This window comes from Patella vulgata, chromosome 9 (genome assembly GCF_932274485.2).
Source record: "Patella vulgata chromosome 9, xgPatVulg1.2, whole genome shotgun sequence".
NCBI classification, from domain to species: domain Eukaryota; kingdom Metazoa; phylum Mollusca; class Gastropoda; family Patellidae; genus Patella; species Patella vulgata.
Genome location: NC_065887.2, coordinates 42,459,345 through 42,483,903, shown reverse-complemented (window position 1 = coordinate 42,483,903; position 24,559 = coordinate 42,459,345). Strand labels below are relative to the sequence as shown.

Sequence of the window (24,559 nt, the reverse complement as noted above, 5' to 3'; positions counted from 1 at the left end):
TGGAAGTAACAAACGTCACTAACTCATTTATTTAATTGAAATAGGATGGGGTTTAACGTCTTACTCTTCCGGAACAATAAAGACGGGTACAGGCTATGGAGTGTACTATAATGGGACATTATGCATTTATAGCGGCGATACGGCTTATTCTTATTTCATAATTAGCATTTAAAATTCCGCCTACACGTCTTGAAATTCCAACTTTCGAGGGATCATAATAATGGTTACACAGGAAGATTAGGGATGATTGTTAAACAAGAATTCGGAGCCTGAACTTCCCAAATCGCACTTGTACTAGTATCCACTGTTCGTTATAATGGTTGTAAACTATGAGTTGAACTGAAGCCAGGTAATTCACGACTTGATTAACGACCATGCTGATTGGTTTACCAGATATACTGTGTGTTTCCAATTACTTATAGTATCAGGATATTCATTTCTATATTAAGTAACACAGTAGCCGATGAAGAAACCACTTTATAAGAAACTATTTTTCATTAATACCCAATTTCATTATAATATCCCAAATCTTGCATATTGATATCCTAAATATTTTTATCTTGCATTTTGTTAGAACGATATTATTACTAAGGAACTGTGACGTCAACTATATTGTCACGTCATTATTTTAAACTTAATTTGAAAAGTAATTTTTAAAATGAGAGCACCTGTTTTTATAAAATATATATTCTTTTATAACCATTATCTGTACTGTGTTTTTTATATATCTAATTGAAATGTGGCAATGGTATATTATTTGAACATTGTTTATATTACAACTTTCTTCGTAAAATTAAAGATGCATTATGTAAGATCGTTCTCTGCCTATTGCAGGCCCGCTTTGGCTTCAAATGATATATAACTAATTAATTAAGCATTTATTTAACATCACAAGCCTGTTGTCAACTCTCTAAAACATCAGATGGCCGTGGTGTTGAATGGATTAAATCAAAATCGCTATTTAATAATTCAATGTAAAATGGATAATCGAGACTTTGTTTATTATCGTAACAATGGTACTTGACAAACAAGACTATATTTTTGAAACTTCAAAAGCTCGCCCAGATTAAAATAATTTTCAATTAATTTTTCATTATCTATTTTTGAAATATTAAAGCAATAACTATCTAAATCTTATATAATACATCTTTAATAATTACGTCAGAAGGTTGTCGGGCATTGTACACTATACAGTGTAGTTATACATTTGAAATAATCAAATCTTGAAATTGCATTACGTAAACAGTAGAAACTTAAGATGTGAGAGCCACAATAAAGTTTTTGTAAGACTTTGGTTTGTGACATTTTGATTTATTTATCAACTGTGCTCCACAGTAGGGAGTTTGTGGGTTCACATTACTTAAAACAATCAAGATAGGGTTAATGAGACACGAAGGGTCATTACAGACCCCCAGAAAGGATAGGGGTCAATGACTGAGTGTTCGACTTCAGCACAGATTAATTATTACGTGTTAATAATAAGGAACAGCGGTCCAGCACAGAGGGGGTGGGATCTGTTCTTTATTCACAAGATGAAAGCAGAAATGAAGAGCTGCCTTATAAATCGGGCGAGGGAAATATGCTTTACAATACCCCCTTTCCTAAAGAATGAAAGATGATTAGCCCAAGATCGTCCATAATACATTACATTTATGTTGTACCTATGGACATAATAGTCAAAGTGCAATCGTGATTACAACGTATTTAATCGTGATTACGTTGTATTCAATGATCAAAAGTTAACATTGCGTCCACAGATTGGCCATATTGGGATGTTATATTGATATCCACGTCATCAAAATCATTAATATATACTAAGATCTGTCATATCGATAGCCCTGTTAGTAATATTTTGGGGATTTTCGTATGAGACAGAGTCCATTTTTCCTCTTGTTACTTGAATTCGTCCATCAGACTAAGATTTGTGATCACCGGTTAGGATCGACCGGGATTCGTTTATATATTGTGATACTGATCGGCCGTGGTTTATATGATATATTGTGATAAACAAAGATTTAAATTAATAAATTCACCAATAAAAAGTTAATGATATGTTATACTATCACGTTCATCCGTTGACAGTGTGATATATCAATGGGGATTGTGTAATGTAATATATAATAGATCCGTAATTAATAATTCCTCCACGCATATATTATTATCTGAAGTTAATATATTCATATGGTCAGTCATTGAATATAAGTGTATATCCCGATACATATATAACAGGCATTCTACAAGTTTATATAAGAAACATATTATACTGATCATTAGGATATTGTTGAAATACAAAAATCAGTGATCAAGTACATTTTCACTATTAAGTTGTAGCAGATATTCTGCCTTACACCAGCCCTATCCGGGTATGCATTATGTAAAATATTATTAATTGCAATATAACATGTATGAGGTATATGTTTGTGTAAATTTTGATGAATAAATATGAATTTTCCTACTGATAAACTTACTGTAGAATTATTATATATAATTTATTGATTGATGTGTGATTCATAACATTATCATTTCTGATTTACATATTTTAAATTTCATTCTTTAATCCCCGAATCTAGAACAAAAATGAAATGAAATGGGGTTTAGCGTCTTGCGTACACAATGCAGTGTGCTCCGGGGAAGATTTTGCCCGAACAACACACGATGTTGCTGCCAAGGTTGTTTTTTTTTTTTTACATACCTCGCCTTACAGATCCACTGTGACTCCCAGATCTGACAATACAGTATAACATAGCATGTCAGTTGAAAACCTTAATAGTCTACCGTCAGCTGATAACCTTAATGTTTTATTGGTCAGTGGAAACCCTAATAGTCTACCGTCAGTTGAAAACCTTAATGTTTTATATGTCAGTAGAAAACCCTAATGGTCTACCGTCAGCTGATAACCCTAATTGATTATTAAATAAGTCTTACCTGCAATACATGATTCTTTATATTTACATTCACAGCCTGAATCTCCTTCAACACTGACACAAGGACAATCAGCTGGACATCGGTTGTTGATTTCACAAGTTTCTCTCGGCTCTCTCGATACTCCCTGATAATTCAACACACTGGCTCTCTCCGGTATACAAGTACAATTAAAGTACAAAATATTCCTCAAATCGCCTTCAAACTTAGCATCCGTAACGGTTTCATCTAGCGGCGAGCGACGGGCATCCCTCGTATAGCCCAATGGAACACCACCGAAGTACACAAAATTGTTCTTGCGTCTGTCTCCGAACCCCGAATCAGACCCAAAAGCTACTTTACTGCTGGAGGTGTCGTCGACTTGCAGGATCGTCTCAAAATGCTTACGTTTTACCACTACGCTGTGCCAGCGGTTGTCGTTAAGGTTGTTTCCGAGAACGATCTCCACGCTTCCGTCCTGTTCATCCACAACGTTCAGTCGTAGCTGCACAGATCCATCCTTGAGAGCAACTTCAAAAAAGTCGTAGCGACCATTGTTATCAGTGTACAAAAGCAATCCGTTCGATTGCGTCGTTTTAAACTCAAAGCTGATAGAGGCGTTGATACAAGCGTTCCATACTGGGAATTTAGCGTATGTATTAGGCTCCCCACGGAATCTCAGGGAGTCTACAGTTATTAACGATAACAAAATGATAATGGATAGGGACCATAGCTGAATGATAACAGCCATGTCTATCCTCAAAACACTCAAACGTTAAACACGGGTTAATCTTTATCCTAACATTGAATGATCGGGAATAATTCTCCGCTTGTCCTTAATCTCTTAATACGATGAGTTCTTCTCTGTTAATCCCGCGTTGTGTTTCCTTCAAGTTCCTAATGGAGGAGTGACGGCTAAACGGCTTGAATCGAGCACTCCTATAAAGACACACCAACAAACAAAACAGGTAGGCCAGTCGTTAGATATTCATGATGTATATAACATAACACAGCCCCCTTATAACACGGGTAATAGTTTCAAAAACACACTAGATTATTATTCATAACCCGACCCTTTCCACTATTCATAACCCACATCTGGGTCATACAAAATACCGTGTATATACCTCCTCCACACACACACACACATCAACCAATCATAAAGCGCGTCGCTCGTGTAAAAATGAAATTTAACTGATCCAGCTATGCCTGTTAAGTGACTCACGTCTGCTTGCAGTTGTTTATAGGCCGGTTTTATTCTGTCGTCTGCTACGAGCTGCCTGTGGCGGGAAAGAGAGCAAAGAACTTGCTGGACTAGTTTTAGACGATTAAAGCGCTGAAGTAAAAAGAGAAAATGTGGATTTTATTTTCATGTACAAACAAACCAGAATTTCTATGAAGTATTTGAACATAGAAGTGTTTGAGTTTTTCGGCGAGTAGGGCGGAGTAAAAAAAACCGGTTTTAAAATCATGGCAACTCTCATATTACACACACAGTTATGCCCTTTACTCAATATACCAGGGCAGACGTCCAAACCACGTGACCAAGCCTCGTGCATTATATTATCTGGAGTTGCCCCAAATTTGTAAATACTGCATACTCAGCGCAGTGCAAGGGAACACCGCTGTGCTATAAATAGAACAACTTCTGTAATACGATATAAGTAGGGAGGGGGCTAATTGTAAACAACGTTTGTTGATAGTGGTAGAAAGTTTCAAGTGGTGAATTAATTCCTTTCACAGTCGCCCGATTAAACAATACGCTAGATCATATCACAGTCACTCGCCTAATTAAAAAGTTTAGTAAACTATTTAATTGAGCGAGTCACTGTGATAGGATCTAGCGTATTGTAAATTACTTTTCTTATGAATAAATGAGAGAGATGGGGTATGGACATTATCAAGGTGTGGATTATTTGTATCTCATTGAAAAATGCATTAATCTCATCCCATTCAATGGTTCTTTCACGTGCACGCCAATGTGCACACGGGAACTGGATTGTCCCTTGTCCGGCCCTAGGTCCCGAAGCATTGACAAGGAAGAACTACGCCGGAAAATCCCGGGATGGAGCTCGGGACCTACCCACTGAGCCATCAGTTCATTTAATACAGAAATACGAACGTTACAACATGACATCCGTCAGACGTAAAGAATATTTTCCATCCTTGCTACCACTTGGGTTAGCGCCTATGAGGTTGGCAAATAAAGAATTTGTGTAGTCCTTCCGATGACAGCAGTATTAACACCCCTATCGTTGAACACTTGGCTATGGAAAACAATGAAACATAATGTTATCATTTTATTATTATTAACAAGACTTTTTATAGCACCCCCCCCCCCACACACACACACACCCATTCACTCTTGCACACACACGTGTACGGGGAAGGGTATTCTGCAATGGTACGAATATAGAATTATAAATCATTAAATAAACAATAGAATACTAAATAAACACAAGAAACAATATAAATTGCGATATGAAGAAATAAACATTTGTCTTAGAAGAATTAACATAATTACAGGACCTGATGTCATATGGTAACTTATTCCATAAAACAGGTGTCTGAACACTAACATATGTTTGACAGAATGTAAAAATTGTGAAATTATAGTTCTTGGTTATCTTTAATGCTATAAACGATATTTTACGTTCTTGGTTATCTTTAATGCTATAAGCGATATTTTACGTTCTTGACTATCTTTAATGTTATAAACGATATCATACGTTCTTGGTTGTGTTTAATATTATAAACGATATTTTACGTTCTTGACTATCTTTAATGTTATAAACGATGTTTTACGTTCTTGACTATCTTTAATATTATAAACGATATTTTACGTTCTTGACTATCTTTAATGTTATAAACGATATTATATGTTCTTGGCTATCATTAATGCTATAAACGATATTATACGTTCTTCGTTGTATTTACAATTATAGATCTTGGTTATCGTTAATGTTATGAACGATGTTTTACGTTCTTGGCTATCGTTAATATTATAAACGATATTTTACGTTCTTGGCTACCTTTAATATAACAACCATTTAATCTAAGACGACAATCGACTGCCTTAGTAGGAGTTCTTCTAGAAAGAGTTATTTATTATATGGCTCTACTATACACTACTATATATATAGAGAGAGTCGATACAAACAGGTTCTTTGTTTATCTTTACCATTGCTGAATATCACCGTGTCGTCGACCATTGAAATAGTTGATTGAAACCTACCTGAGACTATGACACAACTTAAAGGTACATTCCCCCATATACAGCTATTAATCCTTTAACAATCATATAAATAAATCCACGTTAAAAGGTTCCATTTTGAATCACATCAAGCCATAACTCACACAGCCATATTGAACTGAGAGAAAACTGTCGACACAAGGTGATATTCAGGTGAAAATCGATCGACAAGTATTAATAGAGCTAAACCGATCAACAGTCCATGACGATCAGAACGTGCACCATTCAACCGTCAATAATATAAAGCCAGCATAAACCACAACAATAGAAATACACGATTAGTCTGAATGAAGTCGAATTGTGCAAGATGTCCATTAAACTGTTAATGAAATCGACTGGACAACGGGGGTCATTTAAACATTTTTAAAGAGATAATACCGTTTTACTCTGACTGGCATTTTGAAATTGTTATCCTAGGGGTACAAATACGTGTCAATTAATGGTCCAGTATTTCAGAATTTATACAAATGAATTGAAATGGAGTTTAACGTCCTATAGTATTGTTCTACACCGACTGGGTTAATGAAGACGGGCATCCACCATACAGTGTGGAATGATTGATATTTCGACACGATAGCGGCATTGAGCCACCGTGCCCCCCCCCCTCCCCACAGACGTTAAAACTGCAAGATATCTATACAAGTCAGAGTAATTTGTCTTCATTAATCAGCTTTATAATCAAAGACTAATTGTTGAATATAGATAGGCCATTGTTTTTATCTCTATAACGTCACTATTGTAAACAAACGTTATTTGGTAGTCTACCAATGTAAGACTTGAATCTGCCAATTGCAGGTCTTTCTTTAGGCCTGAAATGTTTTCTAAATTTATTAATTAGACATTAATTAACTTATCCAGCCCATAATCAACTCTTGGTGTCAACGCTAGCCTGCAATATTTACTGGATTAGGATCCGATATGCTGCTTAACTTTCGTTCATGATTTAATCATGAAATGGATAATCGAGACTATGTTTTTTTATTGTACCTACTTAAGTAATGATGATCGAGGCTAGGCCCAAAATTCAATCCCTAAAATCTCGGTTCAGAGTGGATCAATTTGACTGAAATTTTCAGCAAATTGCCTTTTTCTTTTAAAAAGTATTTTATTTCATTACCTTTACATTCACTATTAAAATGAGAACTGCCAGCTCTTTATCTAACCTCGCATAATGTATCTTTATGTTTTCAAATATTGTACTTGAGAAATGTGGAGGTTTGAATGATTCAATAAGTTTATAGATGACCATACTATTGTATGTTTTAACTTTATACAAAGACTTGACGTGCCGTGTTTATAAATTAATAACAATAAATAAATATAGGGCCAACATAAATTGCCTTCACTTTTTACACAATCTCCTGGATCGCTAGCCGACGCCTTAACGGTAATTCATTTCTATCGACATATATCAAGGTCTAAAGAACACTATTTTAGTCGCTGGTTAAGAATACTGGTTATTGGTCAACTGGTGGGTTGAGATTTCACGGACATAATATATCATGTTTACATGTTGATAAGTTAGTCTTTAACTCAGTATCATCCACATTCTTCAACATCGTAAACACGGCTTATTGGTCCATTTAAATCAACATTGATGTTGTGATCTTACCGTGAAAACATTGGCTTCTGGTATCCAATATTTAAGACACAATGAAAAATTTAAACTTGGCACACAAATCGCATGCCACAATACTTGCGAGCGTCATTTGTAATGAGCGACTCGATGAACGAGGCTACACATATCCCACAAGGGACGACTACCGAAGTAGACTGGAATAACCAGACGCCAAAGACTGCCATTCAATTTGCACCCTTCGCTTGTTTCGCCGAAGATATACTAATTAGAAATTACAGTAAAACAGAAAAAATTGAATGTAAATCAGTTCATATTCATATTACATTACTATACGCGTGCCAAAAAATAACGATTTACGTCCTTTAAAGATGTATAATCTCTTATCAGGACCAGATTTAGATGAAGAGAGGCCATAGTTTATTCTACTTATGTGCCCCCCCCCCCTCGATCCCCCATGTCACACCAAGAAGCCCCACCCTCAAACCAAAAGAAGGATCTAATTCACGATGGTAAAGAGAGTGATGCAAGCCCACACTAGGCGTGATAATCTTCAAAATGCAAACAAATCGCACTCTAACCCGATTCCGAATTTTTTGTTTTTCTCATAAATTATTATAGATACGCTAAATTCGTATCCCTTCATTCAAATTTTTATAATGTTCATATCAAAATATAATAATACGCCAATATCGCAAATTCAGCCTCAAAATTGAAATTTTCCGCCATATTCATAATTCCTCTCCTCGGGCGCAAACGCTATTTTCCAAAACATTCTGGGATCTGGGGGGAGAGCACTCTAGACTGTTCTCCGAAGGGAGGCAAGTCCGCGGTGTCATTCGCCGTGGATCAAGTACAGGTACATTGACGCCCACAGAAGCCCCATCGGCGCCCCGAGAAACCCTTGCCACCCCCACCCCCAACATGTTTGGGCTAGGTACGGGGCTGCCGTGTACATAATCCTGATGTTCAGAAGAGCATGGTCTCCTCTACCATTGTTGTCGCTTAATGAAGGTCGACATCACGACATACCAACCAGCCACCATATCGTTGCAATGTTAGACAAATTGTTATAGTCTAAGGAATTGCATTAATTCACCATTATGGGACATTGCTATAGTCTTAACTTTAATAAATCCAAGGGACATAACTACACTTCGGTTTGACGGCTGCAGACCACCATCAATGTTAATTCTAATTCTCTTTGCCTGGCTTCAACTTTGCCACAAACTGTTGTTGGGTTGAATGCTTTGTACCATTACCTGAGTTGGTGTTAGCCCTACTGTTTAAAATCATATGGTGGTGGGTGGGGTTGCCCAATAAAAACTAATCAATATATTATAAACTAGCATCTACCGAGGCACACTATTCGTGACAATTTTTTTATCAGCTTGGTTGTTAAAGAAGTTGGAGCCACGGTGGCTAGGGGGTTAAGACGCTGGCTCGCTAGCCTGGGGGTCGGGTGTTCGATCCCTGCGTTGGCCGAGAAAGTTCATCTGAATTTTCCGACGTGGTTTCCCCTTATCAGTGGTGCAGAACAGAGGGCCTGACAAGGACAGCTGTCTAGTCCTTCGGATGAGACGAAAAACCGAGGTCCCGTGTATACACTGGAATGCACGTAAAAGATCCCTTGGCAGTTGGAATTCGATATAAGAGTAGGCGATAGTGCCGCTGCCCGGGCAAAATTTCCCTCATAGCACACTATGACGTATGCTCGTCTTCATTAGCCCAGTTCGGAGCAGAACAATAGGACGTTAAACCCCATTTTATTTCATTAAATACCATAGTTATATTTATAGATTTACCATTTAACATTATTGTCATTAAATTACAAGTAAAAATTTGTATAGTATTGTTAAACAGGCTAAACGTTCATCATGTTAAAGAGATGATAAATTTAACACCGTTAAAAAATGTTTGATATCTTAATCATATCTTGGTGCTTGGTGAGAAAGCCCCACTGGCATTAGACAGGTTACCCTACTCCTTTAGCAGTTTGGAGGAAGCCCGAGGAGAAAAAAAACACTGGTATTAGACAGGCTACTCTTCGCCCTTAGCAGAGAGTGGAATGGGGGTGGGAACACCACTGGTACTTAGATAGGTTACCCTACGCCTTTTCAACTAGCACCTTGTCATCGAAGACGGACACTATGACATAAAGCAGACGCATTAGGCAACAACATACCCTTCCCCGCCCCTAACCTCCCAAAGCAAATAATTAATTACACAGCACACACGATTGACACTCTTTTAAACCGATATTCAGCCGCGCAGGATCCATTGTTACCTGTACATACACCTCTATCCCAACAGCACCCACACTAGTACCTTGGTTCTTCAACGTCTGCTTCCACAAAACTGATATCGCAGGCAAGATCTACAGAGAGTCGAAGCTTCTTTCTGGTTTTTTTAAGAATATGATTTTGCAATCTTTCAATTAGTGGCCTTTGGCCATGGATTGGTTAAGGAAGTTCTTCACTTAATTTAATTTTAAAACACATGGAGTTTAGTTGTGGATCATTAGACAGGGCTGGCGAAAGCAATTCTTGATTTGGGGGGGGGGGTCTCAGGGGCCGCCCAGGCCCCGTAAGCTATCGGGTGTCTAGATCGTCGTAGGCGCTTTCTGAGCGACTTCTGGCTAATAAAATTACTCAGCAATGAAGTGGAATTTTATTTCTTTTCTAATCCCCTTACCATGAAACACAGTCGATGGTGGTTTAATCATGTGATGCTGAACTTGACAAATATACAAGGTTGTGGATACTCTAGAGGTCACATACAATTGTATGTTTACAACCGAAAGATCTTGGTTTATGTCGATATTGGCGCATATAGGACCGTTACTTCCTGGATTATGGCCCCTGATTGTACGAACAGTCACATTTTAGCTTGTGGACCATGTAGAAATCACAGTTTTTATTTGATTGTAAAACCCGTTCAAGTAGATTAGAGCGGTTCGCCATTTGAAAATTTAATTTAAAAATGGGAAAGCGAGGCCAAGTCTCGAATATACCAGTGCCCTGATTACCACTATGCGCACATCTTGTCAAAACTACAAACAATGACGTAATTTGATTGAAATTTTCAATATTTTCATTTTACATTATCTATTTTTGAACTATTATAGCAAGAATGATCGGCTCTTTATCTAAATCTTACATACTGTATCTTTAATATTTAGATCTGACTGTAATGCCCATATTGTGGACATATTCCTATAACACTCTGCTCTGTATATCTTCCACCAAGTTTACATCTTAATCCCGGAGATCTTGATGACCTTGTTGCACAACTTCCTCTCCCGTTTATAATTATGGGAGATTTCAATGGTCATCATTCGCTCTGGGGTAGTCCAGATGATAATAACAGAGGTAAACAAATAGCGGACTTCATTAACCTTAATAATCTGTGTTTATTAAATGATGACTCGCCTACTTATCTACATACTGCCACAGCTTCTTTTTCTTCCTTAGATCTCACCATTTGCTCTCCGGTCCTGTTTCAGGATTTTACATGGGGAGTATATGAAGATCTGTGTGGTAGTGACCACTTTCCTATCTTGATTGATAATAATGATCCCTCTCCGGTCGAAAGACCCCAGAGGTGGAAGTTGCATACGGCTAATTGGGCTCTATTTGAGTCATTGTGTCTCTTCTCTTTTGATACAAAGGAGTTAGAAGATGAAGATGACAGTATTGCGAATACCCCTTTCTTTAGTACTCCACCGTGGGTTATATCTCACCCAAAGATCGATTTCCATCTTATGCAACATAAAAAGAGAGATACTAGCTCGGTGGTGTTTCAGTCTCTCTTTCGAGGGCTAGGGTCTAAATATGGTGATTATGCCCCAATTTATACAGATGGTTCGAAAGATGGAGAACGGGTAGCTTCGGCTACCCTGACACCATCCTCGACCATTTCTCTACGACTTCCACCTGCTGCTTCCAAGCTTTGCAGAACTGGTGTTTTCAACGTAGCATGACCATAGACGACGAAAGGTGAAAAAATGTCACAGCTATCTTTCGCAGAGTGAGCAGTAAATAGGTTTTCTCTCCTCTTCCCAGTAAAAAAAATCTGCGCGTCTACAGCACCCGGTGTTCCCAGGCGGTCACCCATCCAAGTACTGACCGGGCCCGACGTTGCTTAACTTCAGTGATCGGACGAGAACTGGTGTTTTCAAAGTGGTATGGCCGTAGACGACGAAAGGTGAAAAAATCTCCAAGTTATCTTTGGCATAGTGAGCAGTAAATGGGTTTTCTCCCCCGTCAAAAACATGTTCGCGTCTACAGCACCCGGTGTTCCCAGGCGGTCACCCATCCAAGTACCGACCGGGCCCGACGTTGCTTAACTTCAGTGATCGGACGAGAACTGGTTTGTTTTTATTTTCTTTTAAATAAATTTATTCAAGTAAAATTCATTACAAATATCTGAATATCACATTTGTATATATCACAGAGTTTTATAAATATTAAAATAGTTATAAGATAACAGTGTTGATATAATTATCTAAAAATGAAACAATATGGGTCAAATGATATAATAATACATTTTCTAAAATTCTTAAGTTATTTTCACATTTCTTATATATCACAAAGTTTTGTAAAGATTTAATTTTAATATGAATGTCGATATAATTTGCCTAAAATAAAACGATGAAGGTCAAATGATATAATAATACATTTGCTAAAGTCCTAAATTTATATTCACCCCATCAACAATAATAAATTGATTAAAATGCAAGATATTTATAAAATCGGTATAACCATATTTATATAATAACATCTGAAGATGATTTTTTATTATTACCTTAAATAGAGAATATAAATCCATATCTCTATTTGCCGACAGAAAGTGGGTCATCTTTTGACAATAGCTAACCTTAAAGAAGCAAATAAAACTATTAAAAACACAGAGTATTCACTTGTTTCAGTCGGACAACCGAAAATTATCCACCCATTAAATTGTTGTTCAGTGAAGCCAACATGTAATAATATGGTCGTTAAAATATCAGAAATTTTATTTAAGCATAGTAATATGGAAGGACATTCACATAGCATGTGTATTGTAGATTCACTAGCATGTGTATTACACAGAACACAGTACGGGCTTCTAATAAGATTAGACATATACTTTCGACTATTGGTCCAGATTAAGTTATGCGAAATAGAAAAGTCATTATCTATCATTTCAGAACTTTTATATTTTTAAAATACAGATTTCCATAAGAAGATGGTTCAACAAATCTATTATCTCGTATTAATGAGAAGCACTTTTTAGCTGAGAAGCCAGAAACGGGTAGTAAACACTCGTCAAGAGACTGGACATAAAAATCAGTAAATGGCCTTAAAGGGGAAGATGAGGTACCAATTATATGTCTCCAGTTTTCTGGAATACTACTCAAAATATTCTTATAAGACACTTCAATGATGTTACGTGATTGATCTGGAAAATGTGTATTTATAATTTCAACAATCGCCTCTGGCGGTAAAAACCCAACAATGGCCCCATATATAATATCTGCGATTTTGACAATACCCGAAGCCTTAAATTGCATTAACAACAAGGATGGAATTTTAACATTTATATTTGGATTTGAAAACAAAGGTTGGTTAACAACCCAGTCATAATCATCAACTACAAACCTTTTACCATTATTAATGTTATTCCAAGCAAGTAAAACTTCAGCATAAAAACTCGGAATTTCAGATAACAACTTACTTCCATAATTCATGAAAAGTAATTCACTGGAGAAACAAAGTTGATCATATTTCTCAAGGACGTATTTCATATAGTATTTCCATGTGAAATGTACATCTGGATTAAGAAATTTTGATAGCCAACACAAGCAAAAGGAATCTCGTCTACAATCTATTAGCGGAATATTAAGACCGCCATCAAATCTATGTCCAAGAATAGAAGTTGCCTTAATTAATGTATGTCCTTTCCCCAGAGAAAGGACCTTACCAAGCCCTGTAAAATGTTACAGGCCCAGTTTGGTATACTAATAATTCTCAAAGAGTACCATAATAATGAAAGGCAGAGAGAATTAAGTACAACACTTTTACCCACTAATGTTAACCTTCTACACGACCACATATTTATTACCATTTTAAATTTCTTGATTTTACTATCCCAGTTTAAGAATTCACATTCCCGTTTGTTTGGGCCTAAGTAGATACCTAGAATTAATATGCTATCATGCAATACTTTAAGAGGCATACCAAGGACAGTTTGATTACATGATGCTGTGCCTGCTACCAAGAGCTCAGATTTCTCAATATTAACTTTAGCCCCGGACATTTCACAGTACTTATTAATGGTTCCAAAGGCATAATTGACAGAATCAAGATCAGCCAGCGTGAGCGTGACGCCATCGGCATGCTGATAAATAAGGGACAAATCCTCCAAATATGGAATAGTTACACCCCGAATATTGGGATTGGATGAAATAAGCGATTGTAGAGGTTCAACAGATAAAACATAAGAGTAGAGCTGCAATGGGACATCCCTGCCGAACTGATCTCAACACTGGAAAAGATCTAGATATATGTCCATTTACCTTAACACAGCTTTTAATATAATTTTATAATGTCTTAATATAAACTAAAAATTTAGATCCAAATCCTATACATTCTAGAACATTAAAAAGATAACTATGCGAGACCCTATCAAAGGCCTTCTGAGAATCTATTTTCAATAAATACAAGGGCAGCTCTTCTACATCAACATAATCCAAGACATCCCTAATAGCACATACATTGTGGGCTATATCCCTACCTGGTATACATGAAGTTTGCGAAGTGGAGACAACAGACGAAATAACATTCTTAAGGCGGAGAGCTAGACACCTTGACAGTATTTTATAGTCAACATTAAGTAAACTGATTGGTCTGTAATTCTTAAGGTCAGTTCTATCACCCCTATTTTTATAAAAAAAACAGTTATCATACCCCTTTTCATACTAGAGGATAACTCCTCACGCATTAAAACAGTATTAATCACATTAAAATAAATATCTTCTAAAAGGGACCAAAAACTTAAATAAAATTCTACAGTCAACCCATCAATACCAGGAGATTTGTTTTTAGACATACCTTTCAGTGCAGATAAAAGTTCAGATTTTGATATGTCACGATCGCAACTGTCACTTTCATCCGGGGAGAGAACTCTTTGGATATTCTGTCGCACACCGTCCTTATTATCGGCTACCGAGTTGTCCCTTGAGTAAAGATCAGAATAAAACAACTTCGCTTCTTCCAAAATTTCACCACTATCAGATGTTAGATTACCGTCATGACCTATTATTTTATTAATTGATTTATTATCTTAAAAACTGGTGTTTTCAACGTGGTATGGCCGTAGACGACGAAAGGTGAACAAATCTCGAAGTTATGTTTCGCAGAGTGACCAGTAAATGGGTTTTCTCTCCCCTCCCCCGTCAAAAAAAATGTGCGCGTCTACAGCACCCGGTGTTCCCAGGCGGTCACCCATCCAAGTACTGACCGGGCCCGACGTTGCTTAACTTCAGTGATCGGACGAGAACTGGTGTTTTCAAAGTGGTATGGCCGTAGACGACGAAAGGTGAACAAATCTCGAAGTTATGTTTCGCAGAGTGACCAGTAAATGGGTTTCTCTCCCCTCCCCCGTCAAAAAAAAATGTGCGCGTCTACAGCACCCGGTGTTCCCAGGCGGTCACCCATCCAAGTACTGACCGGGCCCGACGTTGCTTAACTTCAGTGATCGGACGAGAACTGGTGTTTTCAACGTGATATGGCCATAGACGACGAAAGGTGAAAAAATCCCGCAGTTATCTTTCGCAGAGTGAGCAGTAAATGGGTTTTCTCTCCCCTCCCCCGTCAAAAACATGTTCGCGTCTACAGCACCCGGTGTTCCCAGGCGGTCACCCATCCAAGTACTGACCGGGCCCGACGTTGCTTAACTTCAGTGATCGGACGAGAACTGGTGTTTTCAACGTGATATGGCCGTAGACGACGAAAGGTGAAAAAATCCCGCAGTTATCTGTCGCAGAGTGACCAGTAAATGGGTTTTCTCTCCCCTCCTCCGTCAAAAACATGTTCGCGTCTACAGCACCCGGTGTTCCCAGGCGGTCACCCATCTAAGTACTGACCGGGCCCGACGTTGCTTAATATCACTGATCCGTAACACAGACACACAGGATGTTCATTATAATAAATAAAATCAGTCGTTTGTTTTTACGATCTTGGATTTTAACTTCACCGTGTAGTGTACCTTTGCTGCAGGTAAGAATTTCATTCTTTGGATTTTAAAGTGTTTTTGCTCAAGTTATAAGTTCAGACCGAACATCACTCTATTATAGTTAGCTATAGATAGTACCTTTTTGTGTGCTGTATGCGAGGCAGTGTATTGTTAGCATGTCACCGGATACCATTTGCGGAGTTTATATGGCTAGTAAATTTTGTAAAAGGGCACCATTGACTACAAATCGATGAAGTTTAGAGTACTCTAAAATCACAAAGTTGGTAATCTTTATTTCTCAAATTTTGTATTCATATACCGTCAATATCAATATTTACCAAAATCTCTGACGCAAAATGTTTGTCATTTGGCTTCGCAAATTAGACGACTATCTGAATTCTGAGAAGACCATAATGTGGTATTTCCAGAAGTCTAGACACGTTGGTTAGACTTTGCAGGAGTTTCGATATAAAAACGTATATCAGAAACTCTTGTTGTTCCCGATATATATCTGATTTGGGTAGCCGTATTTAAATAAGTAACTTGGAAGTCCAAGAGTAGAGAGTTCCACGGCAGTCAAACCTAGACGACCAAGGCCAAAACAAAAGATATGTAGCCGTAAATGTGTCACACGTCGGATGTGGTAAGCTTTCGGCCCCTCTTTCCATATTCGCCCCACAAGAGACAACGTATAGTCGTTAACGTATACATAGTCATTCCGATGGGACGGAAAAAACACGAGGTCCCATATACTCGGTGAGTACAGCGCTTGCTTACTAGCCAGGATATCCGGGTTTCGATCCGAGTTTTGGTTGAGAAACTTCCCTGGAATTTTCCACATGGTTTTCCCTGGTCAGTGGACACAGGATTGAGCGCCTGACTGGGAGAGAGTCTAGTCGTTCGGATGAGACAAAAAACTGAGGTCCTGTGTACACATTGACTTCCACGTAAAACAACAACTGAACAGTTGAAACTCGAAAAATAAGAGTAGGTTGTTTTCCAAGCACAATTCCTGTGCGCCCTTCTTCATTAGCCCTTCTTCATTAGCCCATTCAGTGCAGAAAAGTAGAATGTTAAATCCCATTTTCATTACATAAAGAATGTAAATTAGAAATGAAATGAAATGGGGTTTAACGTCCTACTGTTCTGCTCTTATACTGGGCCATACAGTGTGCTATGAGGGAAATTTTGCCCGGGCAGCGGCACTATCGCCTACTCTTATATCGAATTCCAACTGCCAAGGGATCTTTTACGTGCATTCCAATGTATACACGGGACCTCGGTTTTACGTCTCATCCGAAGGACTAGACAGCTGTCCTTGTCAGGCCCTCTGTTCTGCACCACTGACAAATGGAAACCAAGTTGGAAAATCCAGATGAACTTTCTCAGCCAATGCAGGGATTGAACACCCGACCTCCAGGCTAGCGAGCCAAAGTCTTAACCACCTAGCCACCGTGGCTCCCGTGTAAATTAGATGACAAACACAAGATGTAATAGTACACACACACACAGGTATTTATTTATTTCATAAATTTTTCTGTGTATAAAGCACTTATATAACAAGTATTTCATAAGCTGCATTTACAGGGATTTATGATCAGCTTAGTGATGCTTGAATCATTTATAACACCAGCTAAATTATACATCAGTCCATTTGTCCTCTTACTCTGTCTTTATCCAATTTATCATGAATTTCATTTTACTATATCTAGGCATCCCTCATGGTTTTGAAGTCAAGTATGATTATCTATTCACATGTCAGTATATAATATATACACGAATGACCAATATCACATGTCAGTATATAAGTTGATACCAGAATGACCAATATCACATGTCCGTATATAAGTTGATACCAGAATGACCAATATCACAGGGATGTTTTAAATTGTCCTGATGAGTAGCAAACTGTAATGGTATGTAACCTACTCGTCCACTTGACCAAACCTTAAGAACAAAAAAATACAAGGTTTCCAGAATTCTGATTTAAATTATTTTATATTTAAGAGATAGCTGCAGTGATTCAGTGAGTAAGGCAGTGGCTTGCTAACAAAGAGATCCCGGTGTTGGATGAAAAAGTTCCTGACGATTTTTCGATGTAGAGTATGTCTGTTTTCATTAACCCAGTTGGTGCAGAAAGCCTGATTTCTTCCCAGATAATATGGAGGACCGAGTTGGGTCCAAAGTTGGTATGTGTATTGGCAATCAGTGATGGGTTTTAAACTAATTATTGGCTCTGTGTTCCACACTAAAGTTCATGGGTCCGAACCTTGACAGTTGCTATAGATATACCCCGACAGGTGCTATACTGTCACATAGCTATACCTTGACATGTGCTATAGATACCTGTCACAAAGCTATAGATATACCCGTCACAAAGCTATAGATATATCCTGACAGGTGCTATAGATATACCTGTCACAAAGCTATACCTTGACAGGTTCTATAGATATACCTGTCACAAAGCTATCAGTAGTGATAACAAACTAAGATTAATTTCCATGAGAAATGAACTAAAATGGGGTTTAACGTCCTACTGTTTTGCTTCGCCTGGGTTAATGAAGACGGGCATACGCCATACAGTGTGCCATGAGGGGAATTTTGCCTGAACACGGCGCTTCGGCCTATTCTTTTTCTTATATCGAATTCCAATTACCATTGGATATTTTACATGCACACCAATGTGTACATGGGACCTCGTTTATTTTTTGTCCAATCCCAACGACTTTATGTTGTCCTTTATCAGGCCCTAGGTCCTGCACCACTGACGGAGATGAACCATGCCAGATTAACTTTCTCGGCCAACTCAAGGATTGAACATGGGATCTCCTTTTTAGCGAGCCAACATCTTACTCACTGAGCCACCATTTCCCCCTGATAAGTAATAATAATAATAGTAATGCATGTGGTAAGTGCGCTATTCCCCACTGTGTGCTTGTGGTAAGTGTGCTATTCCCCACTGTGTGCTTGTGGTAAGTGTGCTATTCCCCACTGTGTGCTTGTGGTAAGCGTGCTATTCCCCACTGTGTGCTCATGGTAAGTGTGCTATTCCCTGCTGTGTGCTCGTGGTAAATTTGCTATTCCCTGCTGTGTGCTTGTGGCTAGTGTGCTATTCCCCACAGAGTGCTCATGGTAAGTGTGCTATTTTTGTTATATTGTTTCTGGGGTTAAAGATCCTACTGGTTTGCATCAAGCAAGCTAATGAAGACAGTACTCTATATGGATGGTTTGTATTGTCTATATACTTACAACAGTCAATAAAGCTCCTTCTGTGTAACTGGGTTGAAATGATATATGATGAGCTCTTTCATTCTCCTTCCCTTGTATCAAGCCACTGAAACATGAAACAATTCAAACAAAAATATAACCAGGCATTCTAAATTGAATCTGTCAACACTTTATAAACAATGTAAAATACAACAGTTATGTTAAACACAAAAATTGTGTTAATCCTAAAAAATAGCAATCAGACCTATGCACCCGCCTGATTTCAATACATTGTACTTAAAATACACATTCAATTTTTACCAAGAGTGAGTAATAAATGTGATTCCAGATCTACTTGTAAGGCTTGGTAGGCCGAATCCTCAAGGTGTATAATATTTTTGACATTGTCATAAGCCTTTCTTACCCAAGTCTTAAACATGTTTCACCATTCTCGGCTTTGCTCATTTGTTGTTAAAACGTGGGGTCATGGTGGCTAAGTCGGTAAGACGCTTGCTCGTTTGCCTGAGGGTCGGGTGTTCGATCCTTGCATTGGCTGAGAAAGTTCACCCAGATTTTCCGGCGTGGTTCTCCCTTGTCAGCGATACAGGAAGGAGGGCCTGACAAGGACAGCTGTCTAATCATTCTGATGAGATGAAAAACCGCGGTCCCGTGTACACATTGGCGTGCATGTAAAAGATCCCTTGACAGTTGGAATTTAATATAAGAGTAGGCCGTAGTGCCACTGTCCGGGCAAAATTTCCCTCATAGCACACTGTATGGCGTATGCCCATCTTCATTAATCCTGTTTGGAGCAAAACAGTAGGACGTTAAACCCCATTTCATTTCATTTGTTAAAACGCACTTTCCAAAGTTTTAGAGATTGAGAGAGAGAGAGAGAGAGAGAGAGAGAGAGAGAGAGAGAGAGAGAGAGAGAGAGAGAGTAGTTCATTTTGGGATTAACATATGGTATAATTTTATTTCATTAGTGTAGGGGTCTTTGGCAGTGGGTGGAAACCTAAGAATGTGGATAAAATCCATGAGGTTGTCAGATACACGTGTGGGGCTCAATGACACCTTGTTTTCTAAAGTGCATACATCAGACAACTTGCCCACTCAATCACCCTTTTAAATGTAGATGTAAGTCAAGTCAGTTAAGATAAGATGGCTTACCATGGAATAAGATCTATAACAGGATAAATACTGGTTTTAAACAGAGCAACATGATGATTACAGCCTTCTGAAATAATAAACAGACTTACATGATGATTACAGTCCTCTGAAATAATAAACAGACTTACATGATGATTACAGCCCTCTGAAATAATAAACAGACTTACATGATGATTTACAGCCCTCTGAAATAATAAACAGACTTACATGATGATTACAGCCCTCGGAAATAATAAACAGACTTACATGCAGATTAAAGCCCTCAGACATAAATCATAATTTAATGCCTTCCAATACACAGAGATACATGATTTCAGCCCTCTGAATTAATAAACAGAGTCACATGATTACAGCCTTATGAAATAATAAACAGAGCTACATGATGATTACTACCCTCTGAAATAATAGACACATCTACATGATTACAGCTCTCTGAAATGGGGCTTTTAGTTTTGCTGAATGTAATAGTATTTTGTTATACAGTCCGAAAAATGTTCTAGCTGCATAGCCAAACAATTTTTCGAAAAATAATTATGATTCATATTTTGTGTTTGTCTGCTGAAGACCACAGCCAATGTGGGGAGAAAAAGGCAATTTTGGATCAATAAAATAGGATTATTAAGATAAAATAAGAGGTGGGGACAGAAATGAACTCTCATGCAAAAAAAGTTGGCAGTTGTAAGTGAACGTTACCTCACTTCATTACATTTACCTTGAAATAAAACTGCTAATCTTTTTCCTGTTTTATCCCATTTCATATCTTGTATACAACCACCAATTCTATAAAACAGATCCATTAAATACAATCTAACAAACTCTAATATTTACGTAACTTTAAGGTTATTTTAAATATTCTTAAACATGCATTATGCAAGAGCAAAATCTGCTTATTACAAGTCTTTCTTTAGGCCTGAAATGTTATCTAAATTATCAATTAGACATTAATTAACTTATCCAGACCATAATAAACTCTCGATGTCAAGGCTAGCTTCGATGTTCCTATATGCTGCAAACGCTCATTGATAATTAAATCAAAACAGTGGATAATTGAGACTATGCTGTTTATATTAATGATTTTAGTAATGATTACCGAGACTATGCGAAAATTTCACCCGTTTCGTTCTCGGCTCATAGTGGATCAATTTGACTGAAATTTTCAGCAAATTACCTTTACACTATCTTGTTTTTAACTATTATAGCGAGAACTGCCATCTCGTTATCTTATCTCCCATAATGTATCTTTAAAATATCATTTCAAATATTATTACAATATTATTTAAACATTCTTACAATATAAATATTCTTACAATATTATTAAGATATTCTTACAATATTATTTTAAATATTCCTACAATATTATTTAAATATTACTACAATATTATTTTCAGTTATTAGGTTTCGAATTAAAATTATTTACTTGACAATGATTCCAGATTCTGTTGTAATTTCAATTTCTGACAGATCTGCTATAGGTACAGCCATATTGGATTTGGATGTTTCATTGGTGCCACCAGCTACATCCATGTGATTACGACCAAATGTTATTGAGTATATGATTGGATCATTCGCCATGGTAAACAGTAGAATTTGGTCATCAGGACTCCAACACGCAGACTACATATAATAAACATAAACAATGTCCTGATTACTATGATTACGATGAATAATTGGAAATTATAACGAAGCTAACCAAACTAAAGTCATTATTGAATGCAAACCCCAATTTCAACCTTGCCAGAGAGCATGTGTTATAGTCATATCTACTACTGTATATTGCTCGCCTTATGACTGGGTTTGAGCAGTCGCATGGTCTAACGTGTCAACTTTATGGGGTTAAACGTCCACTCGACACAAACTAGGTCATTTTGGGACTAACACATGGTTCAATTTTATACTATTCAAAAAAAGTAGGGGATATTTGATTTTGGGGGCATAATACTAAAATATGCAAATGACTACGAAAAAAGTCACTATAGAACCTAACAGAAGAAACATTTCCAGTTACATGTGACGCCCAAACGCACTAATAGCTACCGCATGGAATGCAGGTGATGCTTGGGATCATCATGGGGGTCCAACCCAAGATTTGCACGACTCTGACTTTGAATGTTACAGTCATTGTGGCATTGAATTCCAGGGTGGAAACATCAGTTTAATTGTTTTAGTGACCAGAAAACAAATTTTGATATGCGTCGGCTTACCCAAAATGAAAGGTTACGTGTCCTTGGCATGCTACAGATCGGCACAACACAGGCGGTTGTGGCGCGGACGATGAATGTTTCTCAGTCTGTCATAAGCAGGCTATGGTCCAGATACCGTGATACACAATCTGTACAGGACAGACCACGCTCAGGTCGACCAAGGGCGACAACTCAAGCCCAGGATCGATTTATCCGTACCTTGGCCTTGAGAAATCGTGTCATCACAGCAAATCAGATCAGCGCTCGTCTTCAAACAGACACTGATGTGAGAGTGAGTGGCCAGACGATTCGGAATCGACTGCATAGGGGTCACCTTCGCGCCCGACGTCCTCGCGTGATCCCTTGTTTGAGAGATCATCACATTCAGGCAAGACGTCGTTGGTGTAGGGATCGTCAACACTGGGATAATCGACGCTTGAGTAATGTGATGTTTTCAGATGAGTCAAGGTTCACTGTTGATTTTTTGGACAGACGTAGGAGGGTGTGGCGTCGTCGAAACGAGCGCTTCCAAGCAATAACGTCATCAGACATGATCGATTTGGGGGTGGTTCTGTTATGGTGTGGGGAGGCATCACTGTTGCTGGAAGAACGGCTTTACATGTTGTTGCAGGGCGTGTTACAGGCCAGTACTACCGGGACAACATCTTGGCAGTCCATGTTGTGCCGTTGTGTCACAGGGCCAGGATCGTTACAGGTTACCTCCAACAACAGAACATCACCACATTACCTTGGCCAGCACTGAGTCCCGACCTCTCCCCCATCGAGCATGTCTGGGACATGCTTGGACAGAGGTTACGTCAACGTCAACAACGTCCTGCCAATGTCCAAGAACTTGCTGCTGCGTTGCAACAGGAATGGGACAATCTGGACCAAAATGACCTTAGACGTCTCATTAGGAGTATGCCACGTCGGATCAATGCTTGTTTGGCAAACAGAGGAGGATTTACCCGTTACTGACTTGGTTGTGATGCTGTGGTAACTTTGCTGTTTGACCCCGGGTATCATTTTACCCTTATAATGGTCAGTCTGTGCCTTACTTAGTCTAACGATCATTTGGAATAAATCGATGAATGTGAACTTCATTTCATTTTGTCATTTGTTTCTTCGTCAGTTTCATTAGGTGACTTTAATAACACTTAAAAATCAAATATCCCCTACTTTTTTTGAATAGTATATTTCAATAATTTGCTTGCACGTAGGGGTTTTTAGCAGTGGGAGAAAACCGGAGGACCCAGAGAAACCCACGAGGTTGGACAGGCGACCCTACTCCTTGTCACGTACAACCAGGGAATCAAAACCTGTCAACTTTAGATCACAAGGTCTGTCATCAAGTCAAGTGGCGTGGTTTCAATCCCAAGGAGTAGGGTCACCTGTCCAACCTGAAGAGTTTTCAACAGGTCCTCCGGTTTCCTCCCACTGTTAAAGACCCTTATGCACAAGCGAATTATTGAAATAAAATTGAACCATATGTTAGTCCCAAAATGACCTAGTTTGTGTCAAGTGGATGTTAAATCCCATTTCTTTCTATCCTCCTTTAGACTGGACACAGAGAAGAGCAAGTGTTTTATCAGCAGCACTTCCCAACTTTAGAAATGGGCAATAATTAACACAGATGGGGGCTTGTAAAGTTGTCTATGCTAGCTCTAGAATCATTGTCAACAAATCCCACAATGAACTCTGTACCAAGCTTTAACTGTCAATATGTCAATTTATGATCTGAAAATTGATAAGTACTTCCAGACTTATACTCTACGTTTCATCACTCTCACTCATTTAAAATCAAAGTTATGATGTCCCAAAGCATCAAGCAATCAAATCACTATCAGGGGACAACTTGTTCCTCCCATCTCCATTTCCCTCATTAATTATTTAACAACATATTCCTCACAATCCACATTTACAAACACTACGTCTAACCCTATTTCAAATCTCTACTCAGAAGAAACAAGTTTATCCCAATCCCTTCGCAGGAACCAAGTATTGCCCACGATCCCTATTCAACAAATAACATCAATTAATATGATAATGTAATCT

At 38.1% G+C, this 24,559-nt stretch overlaps 2 protein-coding genes and 4 non-coding genes across 6 annotated transcripts in view; all 6 read right to left on the bottom strand.

Moving 5' to 3' along the window:
* The window catches only part of LOC126807705 (uncharacterized), a 69,989-nt gene extending 65,998 nt beyond the window's left edge, over nucleotides 1–3,991 (bottom strand). The window contains exon 1 of the mRNA XM_050532455.2: nucleotides 2,926–3,991. Within this exon, the coding sequence (XP_050388412.1) occupies nucleotides 2,926–3,652 (727 nt within the window). The 5' untranslated portion in view covers nucleotides 3,653–3,991. The remainder of the gene's footprint in view (nucleotides 1–2,925) is intronic.
* The window catches only part of LOC126807743 (aladin), a 116,799-nt gene that overhangs the window by 70,436 nt on the left and 21,804 nt on the right, over nucleotides 1–24,559 (bottom strand). The window lies entirely within an intron of this gene.
* On the bottom strand, nucleotides 11,810–11,928 carry LOC126808342 (5S ribosomal RNA). Its single transcript, XR_007674584.1, has one exon. It is a non-coding gene; the product is annotated as a 5S ribosomal RNA (ribosomal RNA).
* Nucleotides 15,185–15,303, bottom strand: LOC126808231 (5S ribosomal RNA). The gene has a single exon (XR_007674473.1). It is a non-coding gene; the product is annotated as a 5S ribosomal RNA (ribosomal RNA).
* LOC126808010 (5S ribosomal RNA) lies at nucleotides 15,394–15,512 on the bottom strand. Its single transcript, XR_007674257.1, has one exon. It is a non-coding gene; the product is annotated as a 5S ribosomal RNA (ribosomal RNA).
* Nucleotides 15,602–15,720, bottom strand: LOC126808119 (5S ribosomal RNA). The gene has a single exon (XR_007674362.1). It is a non-coding gene; the product is annotated as a 5S ribosomal RNA (ribosomal RNA).